Source organism: Aegilops tauschii, chromosome 5, assembly GCF_002575655.3.
Source record: "Aegilops tauschii subsp. strangulata cultivar AL8/78 chromosome 5, Aet v6.0, whole genome shotgun sequence".
NCBI classification, from domain to species: domain Eukaryota; kingdom Viridiplantae; phylum Streptophyta; class Magnoliopsida; order Poales; family Poaceae; genus Aegilops; species Aegilops tauschii.
Genome location: NC_053039.3, coordinates 508,669,436 through 508,697,282, shown reverse-complemented (window position 1 = coordinate 508,697,282; position 27,847 = coordinate 508,669,436). Strand labels below are relative to the sequence as shown.

Below are 27,847 nucleotides of genomic sequence, written 5' to 3'. Positions count from 1 at the left end.
TTTGCTTTCAGTGTAGTTGACCTGAAAATACTGGTGAGAAAAAAGCGAAATCTAAAGTTTATACAGTGCACCATACACTACTTTTAACCATACAGGTAGCAATAGAAGACCAAAGACTATACATATCTTGCTCGAGTACCCCAAAATGGGAAAGATACTGGTTTGATCGATATGAAACAAAAGGTGGCTGTTTTTCTGTTCCTGCAGCTGATAGTAGTTAACAATAACCTTCCTCTCTCTGGTTTCCATGTATCCGATGGCCTTATCGGCTGCATGATTCAATGATGCTTCCCCATGCTCACATATACAACTTGACAGTTTAGTCCAACGTGCTGAAGCGTGGAAGCGCTCTTTTGTACAGTGAAATTCAACCTCTGATCTATATCGACCCTGCTCAAGCTGGTGCACATAATAGACTGGTTTAGGTAGCCCGAGCTTCTCAAACATTGCCTCAGCTAGCGATGTGGTGGACAGCTCTACCAACTCCATGAGAACGGGTCCAAAACAAAACCCAGAGGGCTGGCACAAGGTATAAACGTAGTGTGCATTAAGAACAATAAGAACTGGGGCTTTAGACTGCATATGCAACAACAACTAAAGGATTCTTAAGCAAACCCAGAAACAAAATTATAAAATCATGAGGCCATTGAAAGAGCTAAGTAATTGTCGGGTGGTTGGTGCGACATATGCCAACGGATGGCTTATCTGTGTGGGTGCCAATAAGACGTCGCCGGTGCCTGGAAACGGGATGAGGCGAAGACATGCACGCCGGCGGATCTTACCCAGGTTCGGGGCTCTCCGAGGAGATAACACCCCTAGTCCTGCTCTGCGGGGTCTCCGCATGATCACTAGATTAGTGAAAGTAGCTACAATCGCTCCTAGAGCTGTTTGGTTCAAGGGAGAAGAAGAACAAGGCTAGCTCTCTCTTCTCTCTATCTATGGTGTGTGTGCTATGCTTAGAAGCCAACCCTTTGCATGGGTGCTCCGGGGGGTTTATATAGGCCTACCCCCCGGGGTACAATGGTAATCCGACTGGGAGCTGGTCCCAGCCGTCAGTGTCTACGCTTGCCGGCTTCTCCGCCGGCAATGGGGTCCCGCCGGCTGGTGGGTCCCGCCGGCTGCCGGCTTCTTGGTCGACAGGCCGGCCCCACCGCCTAGGGTCTTGTCGGCGGCTGCTTACTGTAGCCTCGCCTCTGATGACGAGAGCTTTGTCGAGGTAAGCGTGGCTACAGTGGGCCGCCTCGGGGGCTCTCACTGTAGCCTTACCTCGTCTTGTCTCCTTAATGGGGCTCCTGCTTCGAGGAAGGGAGTAGCCGGCTTCTGGGGGCCGGCTACGCCCTTGGCCGACTGGGAAAGGCCGGGCCGCCTTCACGCCTCTCTCTGGCTGGAGGGGCCCGCCGCCCATGGGCCGTACGGGAGTCTGTCGTGGATGACGTTGAGGCTAGTATGGCTACAGTGCCGAGCCGCACGGGAGACGGCCGTCCCGTACGGCCTCCTGTAGCCATGCCCGCCTCGGGCTTCGGGAGTAGTGGGCCGCACTGTGGCCACACCCCGTCTTGTCGCCGTTATGCGGGAGTAGCTTTAGTGGTTGTGGTCTCGGCCGGCTTCTTGGAGTCGGCGTCCTTCTTGGCCAGCTTCTTGGAGTCGGCCACCCCGTAGTCGTCCCGGGGAGAGGTTGCTGAGGCTGGGTCGCCTTCCGGGAGTTGGCTTCAGAGGTAGCCGGCCAGGGAAGGCGGCCCAATGCTTGGAGTGCTTGGGGGCCCGAAGGCCTGATAATTTTTTCAGAAGAACCAGGGGCAGTCGGTTAGGCTACCCGTGGCCATTTACTCCAACAGTAGTCCCCGAAGCTGATTGGGCTTCGAGGTGGAGTAGGAGTTGAGAAGCTCGATCAGCTTCCCTTCTTAGCAAGCCGGCAGCTGGGAGCCGGCCTTGGTCAGGCGCGCCGCCTGAGTCGAAATCTTCTGGAGTCGGAGGGCGGGAGCCCACTAGCGCGCGCACCGGGCCGCGGGCCGGCCACTGGCCGTCTGCGAACCATGTGGCCCCCCTTGGCCGGAAAGCCTGCCAGCCCACGCGCGTGACGGGACGTCGCCGCAGGGAGGGGGCCCGCCATGTCCGCGCCCCGGCCCAGGCGCGGATTGTCTACATCCCGAAACCGCCCGCACGTCCCGTGCGGCAGTTTCGGCTCGCATTTATGCGCAATTAATCCCACGTCTCCCCCCACGTCCGGCCTCTTCGGCCTCGCCTCGCGAAGCTATAAGTAGGGGGGAGGTGGAGGGCGGCAGGCCCTCGCACGCTCCTCCTACTTCCACCATCTTCCTCCCTCGCCGTTCTTGCGACAGCGCCTCGCCGCCGCGCTCTTCCACCGCACATTCCTCCACCGCCGCGCTAGTTTTCGCCATGCCTCCCGCCACGGAGCAGTACAGCGGGGATTGGGACGGCTCCAACATGCACGAAGACCACGTCGAGTTCCTCCGCAAGACTCGACGGCTGCCGGCCGCGGACAAGGTGGAGGTCCGCCTCGCGCCGGCGAAGGAAATCACGCCGGAGCCGCAGGAGGGCGAGCGGGTGGTCTTCCGCTCGCACTTCTTGCGCGGCATCGGCCTCCCAGTGAGCGCCTTCTTCCGCTCCTGGCTCGACTTCTATCAGCTCCAGCCGCACCATCTCACCCAAACGCGGTGGTGCTGCTGTCCGCCTTCGTCACCCTGTGCGAGGGCTACCTCGGCGTCCTCCCCAGCCTTGAGCTCTGGGGGGAGTTCTTCCAGTCGAAGCTGGGCACGCGCATGCGGGGCGTGCCGGCTCAGACTGGTGCCTTCATCGCGTCGCGGAGATCGGTTGCCGACAGCCCCTTCCCCGTCATCACGCTGATCCAATCGGTGAAGAAGTGGCAGAAGTCGTACTTCTACGTGCGGAACATCGCCCCACGGGGCGACTACATCAACCTGCCGGCTTACGTAGCCGGCCCACCAGCGGGCAGGCTGCCCCAGTGGTCCTTCCGGGCCGTGACTCTGACGCAGGCCGGGTCCGCCGCCATCGCCCGAGTGCGGGAGCTGACGCAGGCAGAGGGCTTGACGGGGCCTGACCTTCTGGCCGCGTTCGTCACGCGCCGGGTTCTTCCGCTCCAGAGCCGGCCTCATCTGATCTGTCAGATGAGCGGCCAGCTTGATCCGAGCCGGATGTGTACCAAGGAGATGCCGCGCGAGGAGGTCGCCTATATGGTGAACTACCTTGCGAACTGCAACCTCACCGAAGAGTGGCAGTTCGCCAAGGAACCGTATAGCCGAGCCAATCCGCCGCCTACGGTATGTTCTCCTTGTCTCTTCTTTTTCTCTCAACTTTGTTGCCGAGTTCCTCTTGGCCGACTTTAACTTAGTCGGCTTGCTCTTTGACAGAGTCCTCTTCTTCGGCCGGCCGGCGGGTCAGACACGGAGTGTCGATTCGTCCCCGACCGGACGGAACATGATCTGGAGGACCCCGACCTGGGGGCGGCCGGCATGGACGACAACGTCGAGCCGGGCGGCGGCCAAGCCGGCGGCGAAGCAGGCGGCTCCGGGCTCGGAGTCACCTTCGACGACTGGCCGGACAACGATGAGGCCGAAGTCGCCCCGCGCCGCTAGCCGGCGTCTGGACGCGGCGCGGGTTCCTCTGCGGCACCGCCTGCTCGGGGCGGAAGTCAAAAGCGTCGCGCCGCCCAGGGTTTGTTCGGTAGCCGGACGAAGAAAACCAGGGGCGGGGCGGCAGCCACCAGGCGGGAGGAGGCGGCCGCGAAGGCGGCTCGCTTCCGCAAGACGGTGAAGCAACCGCAGACCGTGTCGGCGTAAGTCCGAAATTTTCTTTGTGTACTCTCTTTCTTTCTTTTCTTTGGTGGTTCCTGAAACCTTTGTCTTTTTCTTCAACGATCAGAGCTCCGTCGTCACTTGAGCGGGCGGCTGCCGGCTCCGTCGTCGAGTCGCCAAGGGGCTATGGGAGCACCACCCGCCGCGTAGACCCCCGCGCCGACCTCCAGGAGGCGACAGAAAGGAACGCGCGGGAGGCGCGGGCGGAGCGAGAGGCGCGGGAGGCGGAGGCACGGAGGGCGGCCGCCGCCCAAGCGGCACGGGAGGAGGCGGCGGCGAAGGCACTCGCCGATGTCGCAGCCAGGGCCCAAGCAGAGGCTGAGGCCGCGGCGGCGGCAGGGGAGGTTTTGATGGTCACCCCGCTGCGCGTCATGGCGCCTGGGGACATGGAGCCCTCGCCAGGGGGAGCCAGTGGCGACCAGCCAGCGCTGGGGGAAGCGACGACGTCATCATCCTGGAGAGGGCGCCAGTGCCGACCCCGCCAACTGGGGCTGCTCAAGGCGGCCGGCCTGATCCGCCGCCTGCACAGTCGGCGGGGGGCGAGCCGGCCGCGAGGGCTGAGATGGCGGTCCGGATTCCGTCGAGCCAGCGCGCGGGGAAGGCCGCATCGGAGCCACAGAAGGCCGCGTCGGAGCCGCAGCCGGCCGCGGGCTCCAGTTCGTCGGCCCGGGATGCGGAGGCGGCCAGCGCTACCTCGGGGTGGACGCCAGGCGGAGGGACGGCCGTGGTGAACGTGGCTGCACAGGACGTCCGGACCCGGCTCCAGGGCCAAGCTGCGGCGCTGAGGCAGTTCACCAACGAGTTCCTCGCGACGCGGGCGGCCATCCGGGTTAGTATTCCTATTTTGCTTCTTCTTGACCTCGATTTCTTCTTGATCCTGATTTCTTCCGTGGGGGCGCGTCAGCGCACCCACTGGGTGTAGTCCCCGAGTTCCGAGTCGGCTGCTGAGCAGGCGGCTTGGAACTTCTTGGAGGATTAGCCTTGGCTGTTTTTGTTCTTACTTCGGTCTTCTGTCCATCTTGCAGGACTACCACAACCTTCGAGCGGCCGCCTTCAACTCCCAGGCTCGGGAGCTGACTCAGAAGACCGCCGACCTTACTGAGAGCCGAGGTACGTGCTTTGTTCTTTATCTCATGTGGGGGCGCGTCAGCGCACCCACTGGGTGTAGTCCCCGAGATTCGGGCCGACTGCAGAGCAGTCGGGTCGGATCTTCCTTGACGACTTCTTACTGTTCTTCTTTTCCTGCCGTCTCTGCAGCGGCCAACGCCAGTCTGAGGGCACAACTGGGAGAGTCTCAGACTGCCCTTCGCGCCAAGGATGCCGAGCTCGCCGCCTTGGTGCAGGAACGCGACCGCCTGGCCAAGAAGTTGGCCGACCAGGAGGAAAGCCACAAGGCGGCACTGAAGGCGGCGCAGGACCGCGAAGCCACTCTCCAGGCCGAGTTCGAGACGGAGGCGGCTGGCTGGGCTGAGGCCAGGCAGACTCTGGTCTCTGGCTATGGCCAGATCGAAGATCTGGTTGACGGTAAGCCGCCTACCTCTTCGTCCTTTCTTGACATCTGCCACTTTGGCTTGTTTTCTGATTTTGGTGTTGTTTTCTTCCTTTCTTCTTCTTGCTTGCGCAGAATATTTCCCTGGTTATTCTACTGCCGCCAACCAGGCCATCGAGGCCCGTCGCCAAGCGCGAAGGCAGGCCGGCTTTGAGATCTCGCCAACCGCCGGCCGCTCGCTGGAGGAACAGCTCCTGGCGATCCAGGCCTGCATCCAGCCGGCTCACCGACTGCTCCGCCGGCTTCAGCGTGCCGGGGCGCAAGTCTTGGCCGCCCTCTGGCCCGGCCAAGTGGTTCCTCGCACCCCCAGTCGGACTGCCGACTGGCTGGAGGTGGCAGTCGGCAGCTTTGAAGCTTGGAAGGCCTCGGCGGCTCGCTCCGGTGCCAGGCGGGCGCTGGAGTTCGTCAAGGCCTGGTATCCCGGCCTGAGCCTAGACCAGCTGGCTACCTGGCGGCAGCAAGCCGACATGGAGCTGGAGCCGGCGCGGCCGGCCATCATCCGGCGGGCTTCGGCAATCGCCGACTACACCGACACCAGCGACTTCGCCCCCGAGGTGGACGACAACGGTGTCGCCCAGCCGGAGGAGTGGTTCGGTCTGAACCCGGCGGACGGTGAAGACTCGGCGGAGGAGATCGACTCCAGCGACGAGGGTGAAGAAGAGGAGGAGGAGGGTGAAGACGCCGAGCCGGCTGGTGGAGCAGCCGGCCAGCCTCAGCCTGACCGCACCTCCAGCACCACGTCGCGCGCGAGTGCGTCGCCTGCCGTAGGTGGTGATCAAGCCGAGACCCGCTAGGCGGCCACTCCTTCGGCCGGCGGGGCCGCCTTCACCGACCAGCTCGGCCTCCGCACCGTGCCTTAGTCTGCCGTCTTTTGTTTTCCTGTCTTGTTACTTTTGGAACAATGTTTGGTTAAGTCTGCACAATTCCACCCACTGGGTGTATTCGAACTTATGTCTGTTGCCAGCCTGTTGGGGCTTTATATGTATATATAACTTATGCATGCATTTGGCCTTTCCTTGTACTTTGCTTTTTATCCTTCTGCTTTTTCCTTTGCCGCCCTCCCTTGGTTGCCGCCTCCCCAGTCAAACAGTTGCTCTGCAATCTGTAGCCGGAGGAGTGCCTGGCCAATTGGGGGGGGAAGTACTCTAGCTTTGTTGGACTAAAGCTAAGTGTTTTAGGAAGCCGGCCAGCCGGCTGTTCTGGCAGCCGGCAGGCATGTTTGGAGGCCGTCTCTTTGCTATATAGGTTCGTTGTTCCTTAGCCATTTTTCGTGTGGGCGTCCTTTCTGTCTTGCCTCTTGCTAGTCGGACAGTCAGTTCTTTGAGCTGCGACTTTCAACAAGAGAGGACTCGGGAGCCGGCGCACTACTTTTCTGACTTTAGGAAAAACTTTCGATATAGCTCAAGGCGGCCAGTCCCCGGGCCGACTAGTCGAACCCGGTGCCGGACAAGAATTCAAAATGTAATAACACATTCATGGACATGACACTCGTCATTCATAGATAAATAAAAGGCAGTCCCCGAGTACTGTTCGGGGGGCCTGTTGGTTTGTACTTAATACAAAAGGGTAGCGTAATACAAAAGGGGGCCTGTTGGTTCCATGGTCGCTCCAACTCCTTGCCGGAGTCGTCTCTCTTGCGTGCTCCTGGTTTTTGCGCGTCGATCAAGTAGTAGGAGTCGTTGCCGAGTGCCTTGCTGACGACGAAGGGGCCTTCCCAAGGGGCCGAGAGCTTGTGCTGGCCGGCTGTTCGCTGGATCAGCCGGAGCACAAGGTCGCCCTCTTGGAAGGATCTTGGCTTGACCTTGCGGTTGTAGTAGCGACGTAGCCCTTGCTGGTAGATGGCGGACCGGCTGAGTGCCAACAGCCGGCCTTCTTCCAGTAGGTCGACGCCGTCTTCTCGTGCTTCCTTGGCCTCTGCCTCCGTGTACATGGTGATCCGAGGCGAGTCGAACTCGATGTCTGTTGGGATGACAGCCTCAGCACCGTACACGAGGAAAAACGGAGTGAAGCCGGTTGACTTATTGGGTGTAGTGCGCAGACTCCAGAGGACAGCCGGCAGCTCTTCGAGCCAGCAGCCGGCCGATCGCTCCAGTGGTACAACCAGTCGGAGTTTGATGCCGGAGAGGATGAGTCCATTTGCTCGCTCGACCTGGCCGTTTGACTGCGGGTGGGCAACGGACGCTAAGTCCAGTCGGATGCCCTGCGTCGCACAGAAACGTGCCAGTGCTCCTTTGGCGAAGTTCGTGCCCTTGTCGGTGATGATGCTGTGCGGCACGCCGTACCGAGTAGTGATGTCGGTGATGAATGTTACGGCAGTCGGCCCATTGAGCTTCTTGATCGGCTTTGCTTCGATCCACTTTGTGAACTTGTCGACATCGACCAGTAGATGTGTCAAGCCGCCGCGGGCTGTCTTGAAAGGGCCCACCATGTCCAGTCCCCAGACGGCAAAAGGCCAGGTGAGGGGAATGGTCTTGAGTGCAGAAGCCGGCAGGTGTTGTTTGGAACTAAAAACTTGGCATCCTCTGCAGCTCTTGACTATTTCTTTAGCATCCTCCAAGGCAGTCGGCCAGAAGAAACCATGGCGGAAAGCCTTGGCCACAAGGGATCTTGAGGCTGCGTGGTGGCTGCATTCGCCTTGGTGGATGTCTTTGAGGATTGCCACTCCTTTTTCTGGCTCGACGCAACGCTCGAAGACTCCAGTGACGCTGCGCTTCACAAGCTCTCTGTTGATTATTGTGTATGTTGCGGCTCGTCGTTGCACTAGTCTTGCTGAGATCTCATCAGCCGGCAGCTCTCTGCTGACTAGGAACTTGAGGATGGGCTGGGCCCATGAGGGAGCTGTGACTTCTTCTTCTGTTAAGGTAGCCACCATGACTCGGGTGGGTGGGTTGGGTGGCATTGAATTGGAGTCGGCCACCGCTTCTTGTGTCGTTGCAGTCCCCGGGCCGACTGCTGCAGTCCCCGGGCCGGGTTCTGAAGTCCCCGGGCCGGGTGCAACTACGGCAGTCCCCGGGCCAGTTGTCGAAGTTCCCGTGCCGCCTGCGGGATTTCTCCAGTCGGATCCGGCTGTATCTGGCGCAGGCGGTACGAAGATGGAGTCCGACGCTGGAGACGGCTTGATGGACGGCTTGAGGAGGCGCTGGAGGGAGACGCCAGTCGGTATGGCTTGTCGGGTGGAGCCGATCCGTGCTAGGGCATCTGCTTGGTCGTTGTCGGCCCTTGGCACGTGGAGGAACTCGCACCCCTCGAAGTATCCGCTGATCTGCTGGACGAGGAATCGATAGCTCGCCATGTTCGCGTCCTTGGCGTCCCAGTCGCCAGACGATTGCTGGACCACCAAGTCTGAGTCGCCGTAGCACAGGATCCGGCGTATGCCGAGTTCTTTGGCTAGCCAGAGCCCATGTACGAGCGCCTCGTACTCGGCCACGTTGTTGGAGGCGGCGAAGTGGATCTGTAGCGTGTACTTGAGCTTGTCGCCTTTGGGAGAGGTGAGGACGATGCCGGCTCCCAAGCCGGTGCGCATCTTGGACCCGTCAGAGTGCATCCGCCAATGGGTAGAGTCGGGAGCCGGCGGTAAGTACTGGGTCTCGGCCTAGTCGACGAGGAAGTCGGCCAATGCTTGCGACTTGATGGCGGTGCGGGGTTGATAGATGCAATGGCCCATTTGGCCACCCGGCCGGATGCATCCCGGCTGCCTATGATCTTGGCGAGCGGGGCAGTGCACACGACCATGATGGGGTGCTCTTGGAAGTAGGGCTTCAGTTTCTTGGCAGCGAAGTACACCCCATAGCACATCTTCTGATAGTGCGGGTAGTTTTGCTTTGAGCTGGATAGTACTTCGCTGAGATAGTAGACCGGCCTCTGGACTAGCTGGGCTCGGCCTTCCTCCGGGCGCTGGACCACAACAACAGTGCTGACGACTCGGCTAGTCGCGGCGATGTAGAGGAGCATGGGCTCCTTCTCAGTCGGCGCAGCCAGGACAGGCGGAGTGGTCAGCATTTTCTTCAACTCATGGAAGGCTTGGTTGGCTTGATCATTCCACTCGAAGTGAGTGGACTTCTTCATGAGTCGGTACAAGGGGAGAGCCTTTTCTCCTAGTCGGCTGATAAAACGATTCAGGGAGGCTAAGCAGCCAGTGAACTTCTGCACATCTCGCAACTTGGTGGGAATCTCCATCCTCTCGATGGCCTTGATCTTGACGGGGTTGCACTCAATGCCGCGTTCGGAGACCAGGAAGCCTAGCAGCTGGCCGGCTGGCACTCCGAACACGCACTTCTCGGGGTTGAGCTTGATCTGGAATCGGCGCAAGTTGGCGAATGTTTCTTTCAGGTCTTCCAGCAAGGTACCGCGCTTTTCTGTCTTCACCACAATGTCGTCTACATAGACGTGGGCATTTCTGCCGAGTTGTTTCAAGAGACATTTCTGCATGCAACGCTGAAAAGTGGCACCGGCATTTCTCAAGCCGAATGTCATTGTCAAGTAGCAGAAAGCTCCAAAGGGTGTGATGAAGGCAGTCTTGAGGCGGTCAGCCGGGTCCAACTTGATCTGATGATACCCTGAGTATGCATTCAAAAAACTTAACAGCTCGCATCCGGCTGTGGAGTCTATCACTTGGTCAATCCGTGGCAGAGCAAACGGATCCTTTGGGCAGGCCTTGTTCAGACTGGTGTAGTCTATGCACATACGCCACTTGTTATTCTTCTTCAGAACAAGAACTGGGTTGGCAAGCCACTCTGGAAAGAACACTTCCATGATAAAGACAGCGGCAAGGAGCCGGGCTATCTCTTCTCCCACGATTCTTTGCTTCTCTTCTGACAGTCGGCGGAGGGGTTGCTTGACCGGCTTCGCATCAGCTCGAACATGTAATTTGTGCTCGGCGAAATCCTTCGGGACACCCGGCATGTCCTTTGGGGACCATGCAAAGATGTCTCGATTCTCACGGAGGAAGTCGACGAGCTCGCCTTCCTATTTACTGTCCAAGTTCGCCCCGATGACATCGAACCTCTCCGGGTTCTCCGGGTCCAGAGGTATCTTCTTTGTCTCTTTGGCAGGCTGGAAGGAGCCCTGCGCATCACAATCCTTGGGGTTGGGGGACAAGGTCGGCTGCTTGCCGGCCATGGCCACAACCCGTTCCAACATCTTCTTCTCTTCTGCCACCACGAGGGACTCGGCCAGCCGGCTGCTGGCCATGGCGCACTCGATGGACTTCTTGTAATCGCCGGCTACCGTGATGATCCCCTTCGAGCTCGGCATCTTCATCTTCAGGTAGGCGTAGTGGGGCACAGCCATGAACTTGGCCAAAGCAGGTCGGCCAAGCAGTGCATGATAGGGGCTCTCCAAATCCACTACCTCGAACCATATTGCTTCCCGGCGAAAATGATCTTTGTCTCCGAAGAGAACATCCATTTTGATCTTGCCGATTGGAGAGCAAGACAGGCCGGGGACGATACCATGGAAGACGGTGCGGCTCGGCATGAGCTGCTTCGCTTTGATGTTCAGCTTCTCCATGGTATCGCGGTACAGTATGTTGATACTGCTTCCGCCGTCTATCAGGACGCGGGAAAATCTGGCAGCTCGCCTCTCCGTCGCGAGGGTGACGTCCAAGACCATTGCATAGGAGCCAGGCGAAGGCATCACCTCTGGGTGGTCGGCCTGGCTCCAGCTGATTGGCTTTTCTGACCAGTGCATGAACTCGGGGGCGCTAGTGGCGTCTGCATTCACTTCTTGATGCTGTCGGCGTCGGCTGCGCTTGTCGTCGGCTTGACTGGTGAAGACGACGTAGGCGGCGTGCTCTTCGGGGAATTCGTCTTGGATGGCGCCGACTGCCGGCCGAGCCGCCGGCTGCTGGGGGGCTGGAGGCGGCGGGCTGGGAGGCGGAGGCGGCAGCATCCCCTCGCCCTTGGTGATGCGGGTGAGCCAGTGGCATTTCCGGGTTGTGTGGTTGGACGGCTTCGCGCCGCTGTGGAACTTGCAGGGGGCGTCAAGAGCTTGTTCGTAGGAGAAAGACGGCTGCCAGGGCGGGCGGCCACCCTTCTTCTTGGGAGCGGGCCGTTCTTCGGGCTGCTCGTCTTCAACTGTGGCCACCTGCCGACTGGAGGAAGTCGGCATGGGGCCCTTGCGCTTGTGGTCATTCTGGTAGGGGCGCCGATTAGGGTCGCCAGCCGGCGTCTTGGGAGCCGGAGCAATCACCTTCCCCGAGGCGTCTACTCGGAGCTCGGTCCTCATCGAGGAGTCGGCAGTGGCGTACTTGTCGGCGATGACTAGTAACTCGTTGAGGGTAGCCGGCTCGTCGCAGAGGAGTCGGTGCTTGAGGAGGGTGCCCTCTCGGCACCCGGCGGTGAAGTACTCGATGGCCTGGACCTCGTGCACTCCCTCGCAGGAGTTGCGGAGCTCGGCCCATCGCGTGAGGTAGTCGCGGGTCGACTCGTTGGGCCCTTGGACGTAGAGGGAGAGCTGGCGAGGCTTGGGAGGCCGCTTGTAGGTGCTGGTGAAGTTGCGGACGAAGACTTCGGTGAAGTCCAGCCAACTGTTGATGCTGTAGGGCTTAAGGCTGTTGAGCCATGTGCGTGTCGTGCCTTGCAGCATGAGGGGGACATACTTCACGGCGACGCGCCGATTGCCGTTGGCTATGCTGACGGCCGTGGAGTAGTCGATGAGCCAATCTTCCGGCTTCACCGAGCCGTTGTACTTGGGCGTGTCTCTGGGGAGCGAGAACCCTTTGGGGAAGGGCTCGTCGCGGATGCGGGGGCCAAAGCATGGCGGGCCGACATCGTCTTCTTCTTCTAACGCCAAGGATCGAGCAAGGCGGTCGATCCTGTGGCGGGCGTCGTTCTCGCCGACTCCTTCTCGGCGGCCGAGTCGGTCGCCAAGAGTCGGGTGTGTGATAGGCGGCGGAGTGAGGCGTCTTTCTCTTCGAGGCGGGGGAGGAGGCAGATTTCCTTGGTGTTCAACCGCTCGAGGGCGGCCTTCCGCGTCGCGCTCGATGGTAATGCGAGTCCGGCTGCGGCTGGCAGCCGGCTCCTTGTCTTTCTTCTGGCGCGCGCCGCTCGCAGTCGGCGAGCGGGACGCCGCGGCGTGCTCCCGGCGCGGGGGATGACTATCAGCACGGGCGCCGGCTTCGTGCCGTTCTGCAGCCGCGTCGATCAGCTGCTGGATCCGTCTTGTCATGTAGGGGAGCTCGTCGGCTCCCAGCCCATTGAGCTCTTCTGCGGCCGCCTGAGCGGCTCGCAGATTTTCGAGCGGGGTGGCGTAGACGGGGCGATCTGCGCCCAGCATGCTGGCGACGACCGCGCCGCGCTTCTGGACGAAGCCGGCTCGGCTCGGGCCGCTAGGCGGCGGCGTGCCGAAGGCGGCGCGGTCGACTTCGCGCTGGTGGGCCTCGGTGAGGCGTCTCATGGAGGCTATCTTCTGGCCCTCCGCGATGAGGGCAAGGCGGCGTGCCTCCAGGGTCTCGGCGTCGGCGTCGGCCGGGATGGGGACGGAGAGGTCGTGCATCGCCGCTTGTAGGGCGTCGTGGGCGTTCTCGCCCGAGTTGGCGACGTGGCTGATGACCAGCACTTCGGTGACAGCACTGCTGCCGCTGTCAGCTCGAGGGAGGGGGTCGTCGAAGACCACCACATCGGAGGGGTAGGCGTCAAGCGATGCTGTGTCGGAGTCGATGAGCATCGGGTCGGTGGAGCCGACCGACTCCATGTCCGCAGCAGGCTCGCTGGAGACGTGAAGCTGGTCGAGGAGGCTGACGAGGCGGCTCTCGGGGTAGTCAGTGCCTGCGTAGGACGCAGGCTCGTCGGAGATGCGAGTCTCGCTGAGCAGATCGGCGAGGCGGCTCGCCGCGCAGGCGTCGTCGACGCCTTGCAGCGCGTCGAGGCAAACGCCATCGGGCGCAGCAGGCTGGCTGCGCTCGCGGGGGAGGAAGAGGGTTCCCGTCCAGAACAGGTCTCCGGACGACGGTGCACCTGGCCCCACGGTGGGCGCCAAATGTCGGGTGGTTGGTGCGACATATGCCAACGGATGGCTTATCTGTGTGGGTGCCAATAAGACGTCGCCGGTGCCTGGAAACGGGATGAGGCGAAGACATGCACGCCGGCGGATCTTACCTAGGTTCGGGGCTCTCCGAGGAGATAACACCCCTAGTCCTGCTCTGCGGGGTCTCCGCATGATCACTAGATCAGTGAAAGTAGCTACAATCGCTCCTAGAGCTGTTTGGTTCAAGGGAGAAGAAGAACAAGGCTAGCTCTCTCTTCTCTCTATCTATGGTGTGTGTGCTATGCTTAGAAGCAACCCTTTGCATGGGTGCTCCGGGGGGTTTATATAGGCCTACCCCCCGGGGTACAATGGTAATCCGACTGGGAGCTGGTCCCAGCCGTCAGTGTCTACGCTTGCCGGCTTCTCCGCCGGCAATTGGGTCCCGCCGGCTGGTGGGTCCCGCCGGCTGCCGGCTTCTTGGTCGACAGGCCGGCCCCACCACCTAGGGTCTTGTCGGCGGCTGCTTACTGTAGCCTCGCCTCTGATGACGAGGGCTTTGTCGAGGTAAGCGTGGCTACAGTGGGCCACCTCGGGGGCTCTCACTGTAGTCTTACCTCGTCTTGTCTCCTTAATGGGGCTCCTGCTTCGAGGAAGGGAGTAGCCGGCTTCTGGGGGCCGGCTACGCCCTTGGCCGACTGGGAAAGGCCGGGCCGCCTTCACGCCTCTCTCTGGCTGGAGGGGCCCGCCGCCCGTGGGCCGTACGGGAGTCTGTCGTGGATGACGTTGAGGCTAGCATGGCTACAGTGCCGAGCCGCACGGGAGACGGACGTCCCGTACGGCCTCCTGTAGCCATGCCCGCCTCGGGCTTCGGGGGTAGTGGGCCGCACTGTGACCACACCCCGTCTTGTCGCCGTTATGCGGGAGTAGCTTTAGTGGTTGTGGTCTCGGCCGGCTTCTTGGAGTCGGCGTCCTTCTTGGCCGGCTTCTTGGAGTCGGCCACCCCGTAGTCGTCCCGGGGAGAGGTTGCTGAGGCTGGGTCGCCTTCCGGGAGTCGGCTTCAGAGGTAGCCTGCCAGGGAAGGCGGCCCAATGCTTAGAGTGATTGGGGGCCCGAAGGCCTGATAATTTTTTCAGAAGAACCAAGGGCAGTCGGTTAGGCTACCCGTGGCCATTTACTCCGACAGTAATTGAATTAGTTTAAGTATTTAAGAAGGAAATGTCATTCATGGATATAGAAATCAACCGTTTCTTGGTAGCCTATGTAAATCACATGCATCAATTGCTGAAACTGGTAGAATAGAATGGAACGACTGTACAAAGACTGGACTAAATATCTCAGAATAAATATAAGCTAATAAAAGTATCCATCCTATTGGCCTTATGAAGATGTAACATTAACAAGCATGCAGCAGGAGACAAAATCCAAGCTATTGAATTATCCATCCTACTGGTCCTATGCAGATAAAAAAATCATAGGCACGCCTCAGAGCGCGAAGCGCATTGTAAAGTAGTATTAGAACTGGATCTGTAATAGGAGAATATACCTTGGTAATTAGCCTTGTGCTCGGAGGGGTCTCTCGTTGATTCTGTTAAGAACCAAAACGGATCTAAGTTGTAACAAAGCAAATCACGGTTAGTGAAAATAGAAGCAGAATAAGAGAGACAGAGAGAAAAAAGTCTCTGTCCACCACCATCACGGGGGCTTGACAAAGAGGGTGTGCGAGAGGGTCGGATGAGCAGGCGCACCTACCAGTCGGCGGGTTGGAGCAGATGGCGGTGCTCTTCATGCTCTCCGGGGATCTAGCGAAACAGCGCAGTCAGAGAGGACTTGGAGGCAGAGAGAGGAGAAGAAGATGAGCTCAAGGAAGCAGACATGATAAGATTCGGTGGACGCAGTGGATGCGGCAGGCCAGAAGAGAGGGCCGTTGGCCCAAAAGACAAACGGCTGCTCTTATCCTTTTAAGTAATAATAATTGGTTTGTCAATTTTTTTCTTTGAACCCCTCACAAAAAAGGTAATAATTGATTTGAACAAAAAACACTTTTAAAAGTAGGGAATAAAAAAAAACCAAAATGTTTATATAAAGCACTGTGAAATAGTTTTCAAGAGTGAACATGAGTTTTGTCATTCCATGCTCATTTTATAGAGTAATATTTTTGTTCTGACCCTAGACAAATCTAGAGCAGAAAGTAATTTTGTTGAAACCCTGGGCAAGATAGCATCTGGATGCATGAAGATTGAAATAAAAAAGATGAACGATATAGAAACCGAAAGGGGCATTCTGTGAAATTTATGGATGTGTTTTGTAGTGTGCAGACGACAAAAGTTAGAAGAAAAATAAAGGAAGGATGATCTTCTCTGCGCTGAACACAAAAGTTAGTTGGCAATTCTTAGCTTTGAATTCCTGAGGAGTTCCTATTGATATTCAACGAAGGGCAAAAAGAACATTGAATGATTAACTGGAGTAGGGAATCAACTGGGAAAACATCATGCTTGCCTTCTAAGATAAACCAGTAAAGGAGAAGGGTGTTTACATCAGCAAGCCCCCTTGCCAGTAGCGTTTGTCCTGAGTTTCAATCATTAGTAAAAAGAAGAGGCATGTTAGTAATTTCGTTCGTGCCGAGTAGATCCTAGAGTTATAAAATGTAACAAAAACAATGAGGACATAAAGATTAGGCACAACAAATAGAGGACAATATAAAAAAGAAGAAGGCAGAACGAATCCTAATACACAGCCAATGCAATCATATGGTTAATCAGTTTGCATTTACGAACCAAGCTATTCTGCATGGAACAGCAAGAATTGCTTGCACATGCAACGCTTTACTGGGCATCTGATAAATTTGAATATAGCAGCAATAAATCAAAACACTTGACTGTCCCTGTCAAAGCCATGGTGGAAGTCATTGTGCTTATATATAAAGGTTGTTTTTAATAATACAAAGGAATAAATACATCAATCCACAGTTCTAATTGACTCTACTCCCGAGGTATTTTCCGCATCCACGATTGACATCTGCAGCACATGGTATATCTACATGTTACTTATCATTCAGGTTTTGGTGTCCAAATTATGGTTTGGTTGCAGTACTTAATAAATCTTAGTCGGCTAGATCAAAATGAGAGAGGTTTAGTGGGGGGTTGAGAGCATTGGGAGTTGCAAGACCGGCCGCCCATGTGGTCGGTCTGCACATTTCACTTATTTTCTGCAAGAGCAAACGAAACAGAACCAAGATAGCATTAGCATATTGTATCTTAGGCAAGTGACCAGCAGATGAGAATGCTTGTCCATAAAGGGGAGCAAGGAAGTCGTAATCCACTTAGCAAGAAGAACAGAGCGGTAAGACCATCCATCTTCCTTCACCCAACGATCAACTTCCAGTAGTGCATGATCCACTACATACATTCCTCGACAGGGGCTACAAAGCGGTAAGGTAAAAAAATCCTACAATTTGAAAACTTGTGAAAACTAACCAAAGTAATCCACTGGCAAGTAAATTAGTATTTATTAACATAATAAACTCTTAAGATATGCATCTTCATGTATATAGTTTGACACTCCTTCAGTCACTCTATTTCAGAATACCTAAATATACGATCTTTTAGATATTCCACTATGGACTACATACGGATGTATATAGACATACTTTAGAGTGTAGATTCACTCATTTTGCTCCGTATGTAGTCTTTTTTTTAGAAAAGGAGGGGGACCCCCGGCCTCTGCATCTCTAAAAGGTCTTATATGTAGGAACAGAGGGAGTATATTTTTAACATTTATTCAAACATGAAGCATGTGCATGTTGACATTGTTGACATATTCTCAGTTTTACCCTCATTTACCTTGCCAACCACTTCTAGATTTATGAGTAAACATTCACATGTAAGTAAATAACATTATCACTTTTCGAAAACTGTTTGAGTGTATCAAATAGGTCACAGATATCCTCCTTTGTACATTCAGATCACTATTACCCTAATTTTGTAAATTTAAATCACTAAAGTAAATTAAGCAGGTTATTTGTTTGCACGACATAAGTACCATACCACAGCAACTGAGTCAGCAAAATACGTGTACATGTATTTCTTGTTGGGCTGTTGTTGTATGGTGTAGAATAGACAAAAAATTGTATAGAAGTCGAGGGGGTGAATTATCTATGACACAACTGAATATATAAGGAACATGGTAATAAAATAGGTAAATTCAGATGGTACGATGTTCATATTTCCTAATCAAACGGAAATTCAGACCCAACAGAAATGGGGGAACTGAGAAGGTAGGGGGATGGAGAATCATACCTAGCAGAAATTCAGACCGCTTGTCAGCTCCCAGTTTATTATTCAAAATGTTAGCACCACTATTGAAGGAAGCCCAGCCGTCTCGCGAGCAGCCTCCTTCGAACTTCGATCTCCACTAACACCTGCGACCTTGGGAAGCACGAGGAGCTGAAGAAGATAGCAGTAGCACAATAATTATCATCATCCTCGCATTTTCTAAGAACTGAGGTTCAGAAATAAATACAATCAGTCATAATGGAGCTATACAACGTTTCTAAACAACATTAAAAATAAATAGAAGTAAAAATAAGTGTGTGGGCAAAACTGCAAGAATGGTAGAATGTTGGATCTTAGATATGATAAAAAAGATCAGAGATAAAAAACATGAAAGCACTCGAAAAAGTAAAAAAAAAAACAAGAAAGCACTCGACAAAAGCTGCAAAACAGAGATAGTACAATGCTTATATCATAGTTCTAGAAAAAATAGCTCTTGCTCTGTTTCCCCTATTTAATCCAGAGTCATAGATGGCCAATTGAATCCAACAAACGCTTACTAATTGTCATCTATATGCTCCAAAATGTTGTGTTTCATCTAAAAATTTAGCTATTCACATTCATCTAAGTTACAGAGTTCCCTGGGTACCTTTCTAAGAAGAAAAAACAAACATCCTACAAACTTTGAGAAAGTTGTGCCAGAAAAATGAAATAGATAACTCTTGGGAAAGATAATATATCATTGCCCAAGGTCCATGGAGAGTCTTCTGAAAGCTTTTAAAAGTATGAATGTTTAAAAAAAAGTCGCCAATTGAAAATGGAGATCCAGCTCATGAGGTTTCATACTTAAACTGGTTTACTTGTTGATTCTTCCAATTGTAGAGAGCATCATACTCTAAAATAGAGAGCATATATAGGCACGTCCAAGGAGTCAAATCATGTTTGATACAATGTCTTAGGACGCTTATCCGACAGTTACCATTATAACCGGTAACTATAATTGTAGTGGTTCATTTTTCATTTGTTCTGTTTGAAGTGCTGTGCAAGTCCAAACTCCAGCAACACATAACAGCAAAAGGAGCTTGCAAGAGCTAAAAAACAAAACAATATCACTGACGGTAGCTGGGCAGCACCCTATACGTGCACCTCGACAGGAGCTAATTATTTTCGAGCCTCAACATAAATATGTATCTGTAGCATCACAAGTTCATCAAGGGAAATGTCGGTACCAAAGAAAGGCCTCGCTAAGTAAATAGGTTTCATCTCAAGATTTCTTATGAAGTTTTGGAGGGGTCATGTAATGGCAGATTCCTTACGTATGCTGTTATGGATTAATTTATCTATATATTCAGCTTATATTCGCATGATAGCAATTTATATCTGAATGTTGTTACGAATGTTGCATGTACTATATATGTCAGTCAGAATGGCATGTTGCATGTACCCTGTGCAACATCAAGTGAGATATGTGTTGGGGAACGTAGCAATAATTCAAAATTTTCCTACATGTCACCAAGATCAATCTAGGAGATGCTAGCAACGAGAGAGAGGGAGTGCATCTTCATACCCTTGAAGATCGCTAAGCGGAAGCGTTACAAGAACGCGGTTGATGGAGTCGTACTCGCGGTGATTCAAATCGCGGAAGATCCGATCTAGCGCCGAACGGACGGCGCCTCCGCGTTCAACAGACGTACAGCCCGGGGACGTCTCCTCCTTCTTGATCCAGCAAGGGGAGAGGAGAAGTTGAGGGAGAACTCCAGCAGCACGACGACGTGGTGGCAATGGAGCTCGTGGTTCTCCGGCAGAGCTTCGCTAAGCACTACGGAGGAGGATGAGGAGGTGTATGAGGAGGGAGGGCTGCGCCAGGGAAGAGGTGCGGCTGCCCTCCCACCCCTCCACTATATATAGGGGCAAGGGGAGAGGGGGAGGCGCTCTAGGGTTTCCCCTAGGGGCGGCGGCCAAGCAGATTGGATCTCCCTAGGGAAAATCCTAGGGAGACTTGCCCCCCAAGCCAAGCAGGTGGAGGCTTGCCTCCCAAGCCAGGTGGAGGCACCCCACCTCCCCAAGTAACGTGGGAAAGGGTGTGGGGGGCGCACCACCCCTTAGTGGGCTGGTTTGCCCCTTCCCCTTTGGCCCATGAGGCCCTCCAACACTTGTCGGGGCTCCCGAAACACCTTTCGGTCATGCTGGCCATAGTCTGGTACCCCCGGAACACTTCCGGACTCCAATACCCTTCGTCCAATATATCGATCTTCACCGCCGGACCATTCCGGAACTCCTCGTGATGTCCGGGATCTCATCCGGGACTCCGAACAACGTTCGGTAACCACATACTATTTCCCATAACAACTCTAGCGTCACCGAACCTTAAGTGTGTAGACCCTACGGGTTCGGGAACCATGCAGACATGACCGAGACACCTCTCCGGCCAATAACCAATAGCGGCATCTGGATACCCATATTGGCTCCCACATGTTCCACGATGATCTCATCGGATGAACCACGATGTTGGGGATTCAATCAATCCCGTATACAATTCCCTTTGTCTATCGGCATGTTGCTTGCCCGAGATTCGATCGTCGGTATCCCAATACCTCGTTCAATCTTGTTACCGACAAGTCTCTTTACTCGTTCCGTAACGCATGATCCCGTGGCTAACTCCTTAGTCACATTGAGCTCATTATGATGATGCATTACCGAGTGGGCCCAGAGATACCTCTCCGTCATACGGAGTGACAAATCCCAGTCTTGATTCGTGCCAACCCAACAGACACTTTCGGAGATACCTGTAGTGCACCTTTATAGCCACCCAGTTACGTTGTGACGTTTGGTACACCCAAAGCATTCTTACGGTATCCGGGAGCTGCACAATCTCATGGTCTAAGGAAACGATACTTGACATTAGAAAAACTCTTAGCAAACGAACTACACGATCTTGTGCTATGCTTAGGATTGGGTCTTGTCCATCACATCATTCTCCTAATGATGTGATCCCGTTATCAATGACATCCAATGTCCATGGTCAGGAAATCATAACCATCTATTGATCAACGAGCTAGTCAACTAGAGGCTTACCAGGGACATGTTGTGGTCTATGTATTCACACATGTATTATGGTTTCCAGTTAATACAATTATAGCATGAACAATAGACAACTATCATGAACAAGGAAATACAATAATAACCATTTTATTATTGCCTCCAGGGCATATTTCCAACAATATGAGCAACTAATAAAGAGATAAACTACCAAAAGCACATACTAACCACAAATCTATCAGAGGACCAAACTCTTCACAACATAGGGAAAGAAAGTTCTTCACCAAAATTATCGTAGCTTATTCCTCCATATTTTCTTTCCCAGACCTGCACACATCAAATTTAGAGAAATCTTAGAGAAATAAAAGAATGCTTGATGACAGATGGTGGAGCCGGCAAGAATAGGGAAAGGGGCACTTGCAACCATATTTCTTACTATGTAAGCACTGTTGTCAAGCCCTTCAATAACCACGTAAGTTTCAAACGCCATGTCAGCTTCCTATGCTCTGACCCCATGACTTGCCAGCGTCTGCCACCACCAAAGCCGATCCCTGCCTAACAGAACACAAAAAAATTTCAATTTCAGACGATAGTACCAACAAAACATAGATAGGCAAAATCTTATAATATATGCACAATGGTAAAGCTGCTGCCTTGTGACCATGAGGTCACAGGTTCAAGTCCTGGAAACATCCTCTTACAGAAATGTAGGGAAAGGCTGCCTACAATAGACCCAAAGTGGTCGGACCCTTCCCCGGAGCCTGCGCAAGTGGGAGCTACATGCACCGGGCTGCCCTTTTTTTAGGTTATTGGTAATACCACCTAGTGAATGGAGAGGAAAATATCAGGGAACACAATGTTCCTTGTCTAAGAAGCAGTTTCATCATCATCTCCTTTGATCAAGATCTTTAGGGATTTCTGTGAAGTAACACGCGATATCGCAATACACACATGCCTAGAAAAAGCAGTCAAAGATTTAATGGACAGCAATAAGAACCAGTCAAACAAACAACAAAATTAAAGCAAATGCATATGAGCATTAAAGGCCAGATAACCTGGAAACATACCCAAACAGATCTCAGGTGGGGCAGACCCCATGCCCATGCATAACCAGCCAACAAGAGAACGAAAGCAGACCTAAATCAATACATCATATAGGAACCACAACAACCAAACTAGAGAAACATCTCGAAACTCTTTTCATACAACAAAGCCGAATTCAACAACACAAGAAAGCAAAGTAACGAACACACCATAGTATACATAGACATAAGAAGAAAGCAAGCAAAAACGCCCTTACGAAGAGCCAAATCGAACTAACTCAGCTCCTAGAAGCATATCACATCAGATCTAACATGAGCAATACTCATCCATGCCTCGGGCAACATAGGGAAGATCTCAGACTTTTGGAAACCTAGTCACGCATTTCATCGAGCAGATTGCAAGCAAGGGAGCAGGCAGAACCTCACCTAGCAAAGAAGGAACAAGTAGCCGCACAGCCACCGCACGGCAAAGCAGACGAAGAAGCCCTACAAACAACAACAAAGAAGAAGAAACAAACAAGAACAAATCAGCGGACAACGGCAGCAGCGGGGATCGAACATTGATTAAACTGAATAAAAGAAGAAGCTCACCCTCCCTAACCAAACGCAACAGCAGCAGCGCGGGTATCCTTATCTGAAAGCAACCACACAGTTCATACAGTCAGTGGTAAAAGAAAGAAGAATGTTAGTAAATTAGAACTGCACACACACCTCCAATAGTATTTTGGCCTGTGTAGAAGACAAGTGTGCGTTTACATCCAGGAATTTAAGCATCTGCCCAGAGCAATCCCGACCCTCTTCTTAACAACCCCAGGCTGCTGAAAGAAACCTGCAAAATCATCCAAACCAACAAAGATGATTTTAGGAATCTATAAATCAAAGAGACAAAGCAGGAGCATCACAACAAACAGTAAGTCTTAGTCATGTATGTATCCATGCTCAAAAATTGTTGACCCTCATTTATTCTTACTCATGGCCACACCTAGGGCATGCTTTCTCAATGAAGGGTTCAAGCTATAAATTTCAAATGTGAAAACAGAAGACATTTACCTGTTGCAGTCCTTACATCCATCGAGATGATCCTACTAATTCCTATGATGGGTTGTGCATCAGCAAAAAATCAACATTAACCAACTTGGAACCTACAAAGAAGAAGAGGACATTAAATTTCTGCAAGCAACATATATCCACTGTGCCAAAGTTGATTCTTCTCCTTTTATGATGATTTATAAACTGACAAACAGCTAAGTATCAATCAACCATCAATAAAAAAAAAGAACCTTTACCCAATGTATATAGATAAAAAAACACAGGTGGGGGCAAAGAACCACATGTAGTATCCTCCTTCCAACAGTAAAAGGCTACACATCACAAAATTATAGAAAATATTTTGCATGTAAGCATGAAATCCCTTACTTTCAAATGCATGACTAATTCTGCCTATGTCTTTTGACTTTCCAATTTCCGTGGTTAAAAGATCCCAGGCTCCTATAGTATTAATCGACTACAGAAAACTGAATTCATTAACTGAATCACATAGACAGACAGAGCTTGCTCAATGGCAATACTTATTACTTAATTTCCCATAATACATAAATAAAAAGATCAAATAGACATTGTACGAATGGGAACAATTTGAAAAAATGCACTCATATTAATAGGATATGGAACAGACCTATTTACCTGCGAGATGAACACTGCACATGGTGAAGAGAGGGTGAGGTAGCCGCACTTGAAGTCTTACATCAGATCTGCCCCAGAGTAGGCAATGGACATGATTATGCCACATGCTGCAAGGCCGACAATGACGCCACCATCGCTGCTGCTGATGAGCGAGGGAGAATATGAAGAGGGCAATATTGCCATAGGTGGGCGCAAGGTTAAAGTTCTCCTTATCTGAAAAATATAAAGAAATCATTCAGGAAGATGCTATCTTGCAAGCAAATAACTAACACAACTGTACTACAAGGAAATGAATTAGTGAAGAATAATTCACCAGCATTCGGTAAAATCAACGCTCTCTGGCCGCAAATTCAAGTCATAAAATGGTAAATGTATTTAATGGGCACAAAAAATGATACAACAAGAATTTAACACAAGCATCAAATTCGTCCCCCAGATTACCCAAACAGAAATAGTCACCCTAATTAACATCAGGGACAAGAATCCCCCAAACACCTCGAGCTCCTTGCCCGGTGGGGGTGGAGGCAGAGGCGGCGCCGCGCCGCCCAGGACGGTATTCAGGTCGGGGGAGACGAGACAGCGACCAATTGGGGAAGCAACGTCACAGCACGGTGGTTGGGGAGCAGCAGCGGCGAGAGAGAAGGGGGTGCAGGAGGCTGTGGCTGCCTCGTTTCCTCTCAGATCGAGAGAGAGAGAGAGAGCGCACACGGGGCAGCCGTAGCTCGGTGTCGAGGAGGCACAGAGACGGCCGGCCCCCCACCTCCCTTCCTCCTCTCCCGATCCAGGAGCGGATCGAGCCGCCACCAACCGCCAGGTCGCGCCCGACCTCGCCGGCACAGGCCGACAGCAGCCGGTGACCCTCTCCTGCCTGCTGCCTCACCTCCCTCTCCACTTTCCTCTCACTTTCTCCATCGCGGGCGGGGGGCGGCGGCGGCGGCGCATGAGGAACGAGGGTCACGGGGTGGGCTAGGGTTGGGAGCGTTTCTTTCACTGTCGCTCGCTGCCCGCTCGATTCGCTGGAGGAGAAAGACGGGTGTGGGGCCTGCACGTCGAGCGCGGTGCGGTGGTTTTTCGCTGGCGTGGTGCGCTGCACCCCCACGCGCGGCGCGGTGCGGTGGTCTTTTTTTCCTCGCGTGGTACCGTGCGCTCGAGGCATTGGTTGTGCCTAGCACTTCTTGAGGCTTTATATGTTAGATGTTAGATAGCAAAGAATGGCGTATCCACTACATAAGTGTTTTCATGTTTAAAATTTCTCAAATACATGATTTCTTTAAATTATACGTTTTGTTTTCTAGTTTTTCTCATACTCATTTGTATATTTTTTCTATACATCTAAAACAAGTTCTTACACACATTTAACATTTGCCTACATGATTAACATGTTTTTGAATATATTTGGACTACGTGTTAAATAGTTTTTGACTACACATTAAATTATTTTTGGAAATGATTACAAAACATTTTTAGCTACGCAAGCATTTTTTACATTGTGTAAGTTTTCTATAATGTCACAAACATATTTTTGAAACACGTGAACATAGTTGTAAAGGTAACATACATTTTCTTTGAATGCTACGAAATATATTTTTGGAATTACACGAACATTTTTGTTAAATTGCTTTACATTTTCAAAAAGAGGTACGTACATTTCATGAAATTCGTGAACATTTTCTAAATGTCACATGCATTTTTTCTAATGGTACATACTGAAGGAAATATGCCCTAGAGGCAATAATAAAGTTATTATTTATTTCCTTATATCATGATAAATGTTTATTATTCATGCTAGAATTGTATTAACCGGAAACATAATACATGTGTGAATACATAGACAAACAGAGTGTCACTAGTATGCCTCTACTTGACTAGCTCGTTGATCAAAGATGGTTAAGTTTCCTAGCCATTGACATGGGTTGTCATTTGATTAACGAGATCACATCATTAGGAGAATGATATGATTGACTTGACCCATTCCATTAGCTTAGCACTCGATCGTTTAGTATGTTGCTATTGCTTTCTTCATGACTTATACATGTTCCTATGACTATGAGATTATGCAACTCCCGTTTACCGGAGGAACACTTTGTGTGCTACCAAACGTCACAACGTAACTGGGTGATTATAAAGGTGCTCTACAGGTGTCTCCAAAGGTACTTGTTGGGTTGGCGTATTTCGAGATTAGGATTTGTCACTCCGATTGTCGGAGAGGTATCTCTGGGCCCACTCAGTAATACACATCACTATAAGCCTTGCAAGCATTGTGACTAATGAGTTAGTTGCGGGATGATGTATTACGGAACGAGTAAAGAGACTTGCCGGTAACGAGATTGAACTAGGTATCGAGATACCGACGATCGAATCTCGGGCAAGTAACATACCGATGACAAAGGGAACAACGTATGTTGTTATGCGGTGTGACCGATAAAGATCTTCGTAGAATATGTGGGAACCAATATGAGCATCCAGGTTCCGCTATTGGTTATTGACCGGAGAGGTGTCTCGGTCATGTCTACATAGTTCTCGAACCCGTAGGGTCCGCACGCTTAACGTTACGATGACAGTTTTATTATGAGTTTATGTATTTTGATGTACCGAAGGAGTTCGGAGTCCCAGATGAGATCGGGGACATGACGAGGAGTCTCGAAATGGCCGAGACGTAAAGATCGATATATTGGACGACTATATTCGGACTTCGGAAAGGTTCCGAGTGATTCGGGTATTTTTCGGAGTACCGGAGAGTTACGGGAATTCGTATTGGGCCTTAATGGGCCATACGGGAAAGGAGAGAAAGGCCCCAAAGGGAGGCCGCACCCCTCCCCATGGACTAGTCCGAATTGGACTAGGGAGGGGGGGCGCCCCCTTCATTCTTTCTCCTTCTCCCTTCCCTTTTCCTACTCCAACAAGGAAAGGAGGAGTCCTACTCCCGGTGGGAGTAGGACTCCCCCCTTGGCGCGCCCTCCTCCTTGGCCGGCCGCCTCCCCCTTGCTCGTTTATATACGGGGGCAGGGGGGCACCCCATAGAGACAACAATTGATCATTGATCTCTTAGCCGTGTGCGGTGCCCCCCTCCACCATATTACACCTCGATAATATCGTAGCGGTGCTTAGGCGAAGCCCTGCGTCGGTAGAACATCATCATCGTCACCACGCCGTCGTGCTGACGAAACTCTCCCTCAACACTCGGCTGGATCGGAGTTCGAGGGACGTTATCGAGCTGAACGTGTGCTGAACTCGGAGGTGCCGTGCGTTCGGTACTTGATCGGTCGAATCGTGAAGACGTACGACTACATCAACCGCGTTGTGTTAACGCTTCCGCTTTCGGTCTACGAGGGTACGTGGACAACACTCTCCCCTCTCGTTGCTATGCATCACCATGATCTTGCGTGTGCGTAGGAACTTTTTTGAAATTACTACGTTCCCCAACAGTGGCATCCGAGCCTGGTTTTATGCGTTGATGTTATATGCACGAGTAGAACACAAGTGAGTTGTGGGCGATATAAGTCATACTGCTTACCAGCATGTCATATTTTGGTTCAGCGGTATTGTGAGATGAAGCGGCCTGGACCAACATTGCGCATACGCTTACGCGAGACTGGTTTCACCGTTGCGAGCACTCGTTGCTTAAAGGTGACTGGCGGGTGTCTGTCTCTCTCACTTTAGTTGAACCGAGTATGGGCTACGCCCGGTCCTTGCGAAGGTTAAAACAGCACCAACTTGACAAACTATCGTTGTGGTTTTGATGCGTAGGTAAGAACGGTTCTTGCTAAGCCCGTAGCAGCCACGTAAAACTTGCAACAACAAAGTAGAGGACGTCTAACTTGTTTTTGCAGGGCATGTTGTGATGTGATATGGTCAAGACGTGATGCTGTATTCTATTGTATGAGATGATCATGTTTTGTAACCGAGTTATCGGCAACTGGCAGGAGCCATATGGTTATCACTTTATTGTATGCAATGCAATCGCCATGTAATTGTTTTACTTTATCACTAAGCGGTAGCGATAGTCGTAAAAGCAATAGTTGGCGAGACGACAACGATGCTACGATGGAGATCAAGGTGTCGCGCCGGTGACGATGGTGATCATGACGGTGCTTCGGAGATGGAGATCACGAGCACAAGATGATGATGGCCATACCATATCACTTATATTGATTGCATGTGATGTTTATCTTTTATGCATCTTATCTTGGTTTGATTGACGGTTGCATTATAAGATGATCTCTCACTAAAATTTCAAGATAAAAGTGTTCTCCCTGAGTATGCACCGTTGCCAAAGTTCGTCGTGCCCAGACACCACGTGATGATCGGGTGTGATAAGCTCTACGTCCATCTACAACGGGTGCAAGCCAGTTTTTGCACACGCAGAATACTCAGGTTAAACTTGACGAGCCTAGCATATGCAGATATGGCGTCGGAACACTGAGACCGAAAGGTCGAGCATGAATCATATAGTAGATATGATCAACA

The 27,847-nt window shown here is 52.4% G+C and overlaps 2 protein-coding genes across 22 annotated transcripts in view; one reads left to right on the top strand and one right to left on the bottom strand.

The window, feature by feature from the left end:
• The window catches only part of LOC109787329 (uncharacterized), a 28,223-nt gene extending 3,809 nt beyond the window's left edge, over positions 1-24,414 (bottom strand). The window contains exons 1-11 of one of the 21 annotated variants that reach the window (XR_012183287.1): positions 23,373-24,414; positions 22,748-22,839; positions 22,409-22,526; positions 22,289-22,331; positions 22,124-22,183; positions 20,883-21,209; positions 16,122-17,789; positions 15,844-15,912; positions 15,093-15,146; positions 14,891-14,953; positions 41-519 (exon numbers count right to left, since the gene is read on the bottom strand). Coding sequence is in view for 1 of the 21 variants with exons in the window: in XM_020345892.4 (XP_020201481.2) it covers positions 14,891-14,953; positions 15,097-15,146; positions 15,881-15,912; positions 16,122-16,136 (160 nt within the window). In the remaining 20 variants the exon portion in view is untranslated. The other 20 variants (XR_012183286.1, XR_012183289.1, XR_012183291.1 and 17 more) reach the window with 20 other exon arrangements.
• LOC141022167 (uncharacterized) lies at positions 4,320-6,836 on the top strand. The gene is made up of 4 exons (XM_073498305.1): positions 4,320-4,662; positions 4,859-4,943; positions 5,091-5,357; positions 5,458-6,836. Exons 1-4 carry the CDS (start codon positions 4,396-4,398, stop codon positions 6,174-6,176), a joined length of 1,338 nt encoding a protein of 445 aa, XP_073354406.1. The 5' UTR covers positions 4,320-4,395; the 3' UTR covers positions 6,177-6,836.
• Positions 24,415-27,847: the final 3,433 nt, after the last annotated feature.

Coding starts and splice junctions, on each gene's coding strand:
- LOC141022167 (XM_073498305.1), top strand. CDS start 4,396: ATGGCGGTCCGGATTCCGTCGAGCCAGCGCGCGGGGAAGGCCGCATCG. Junction 4,944..5,090: donor CGACCTTACTGAGAGCCGAG/GTACGTGCTTTG, acceptor CCGTCTCTGCAG/CGGCCAACGCCAGTCTGAGG. Junction 5,358..5,457: donor GATCGAAGATCTGGTTGACG/GTAAGCCGCCTA, acceptor TTGCTTGCGCAG/AATATTTCCCTGGTTATTCT.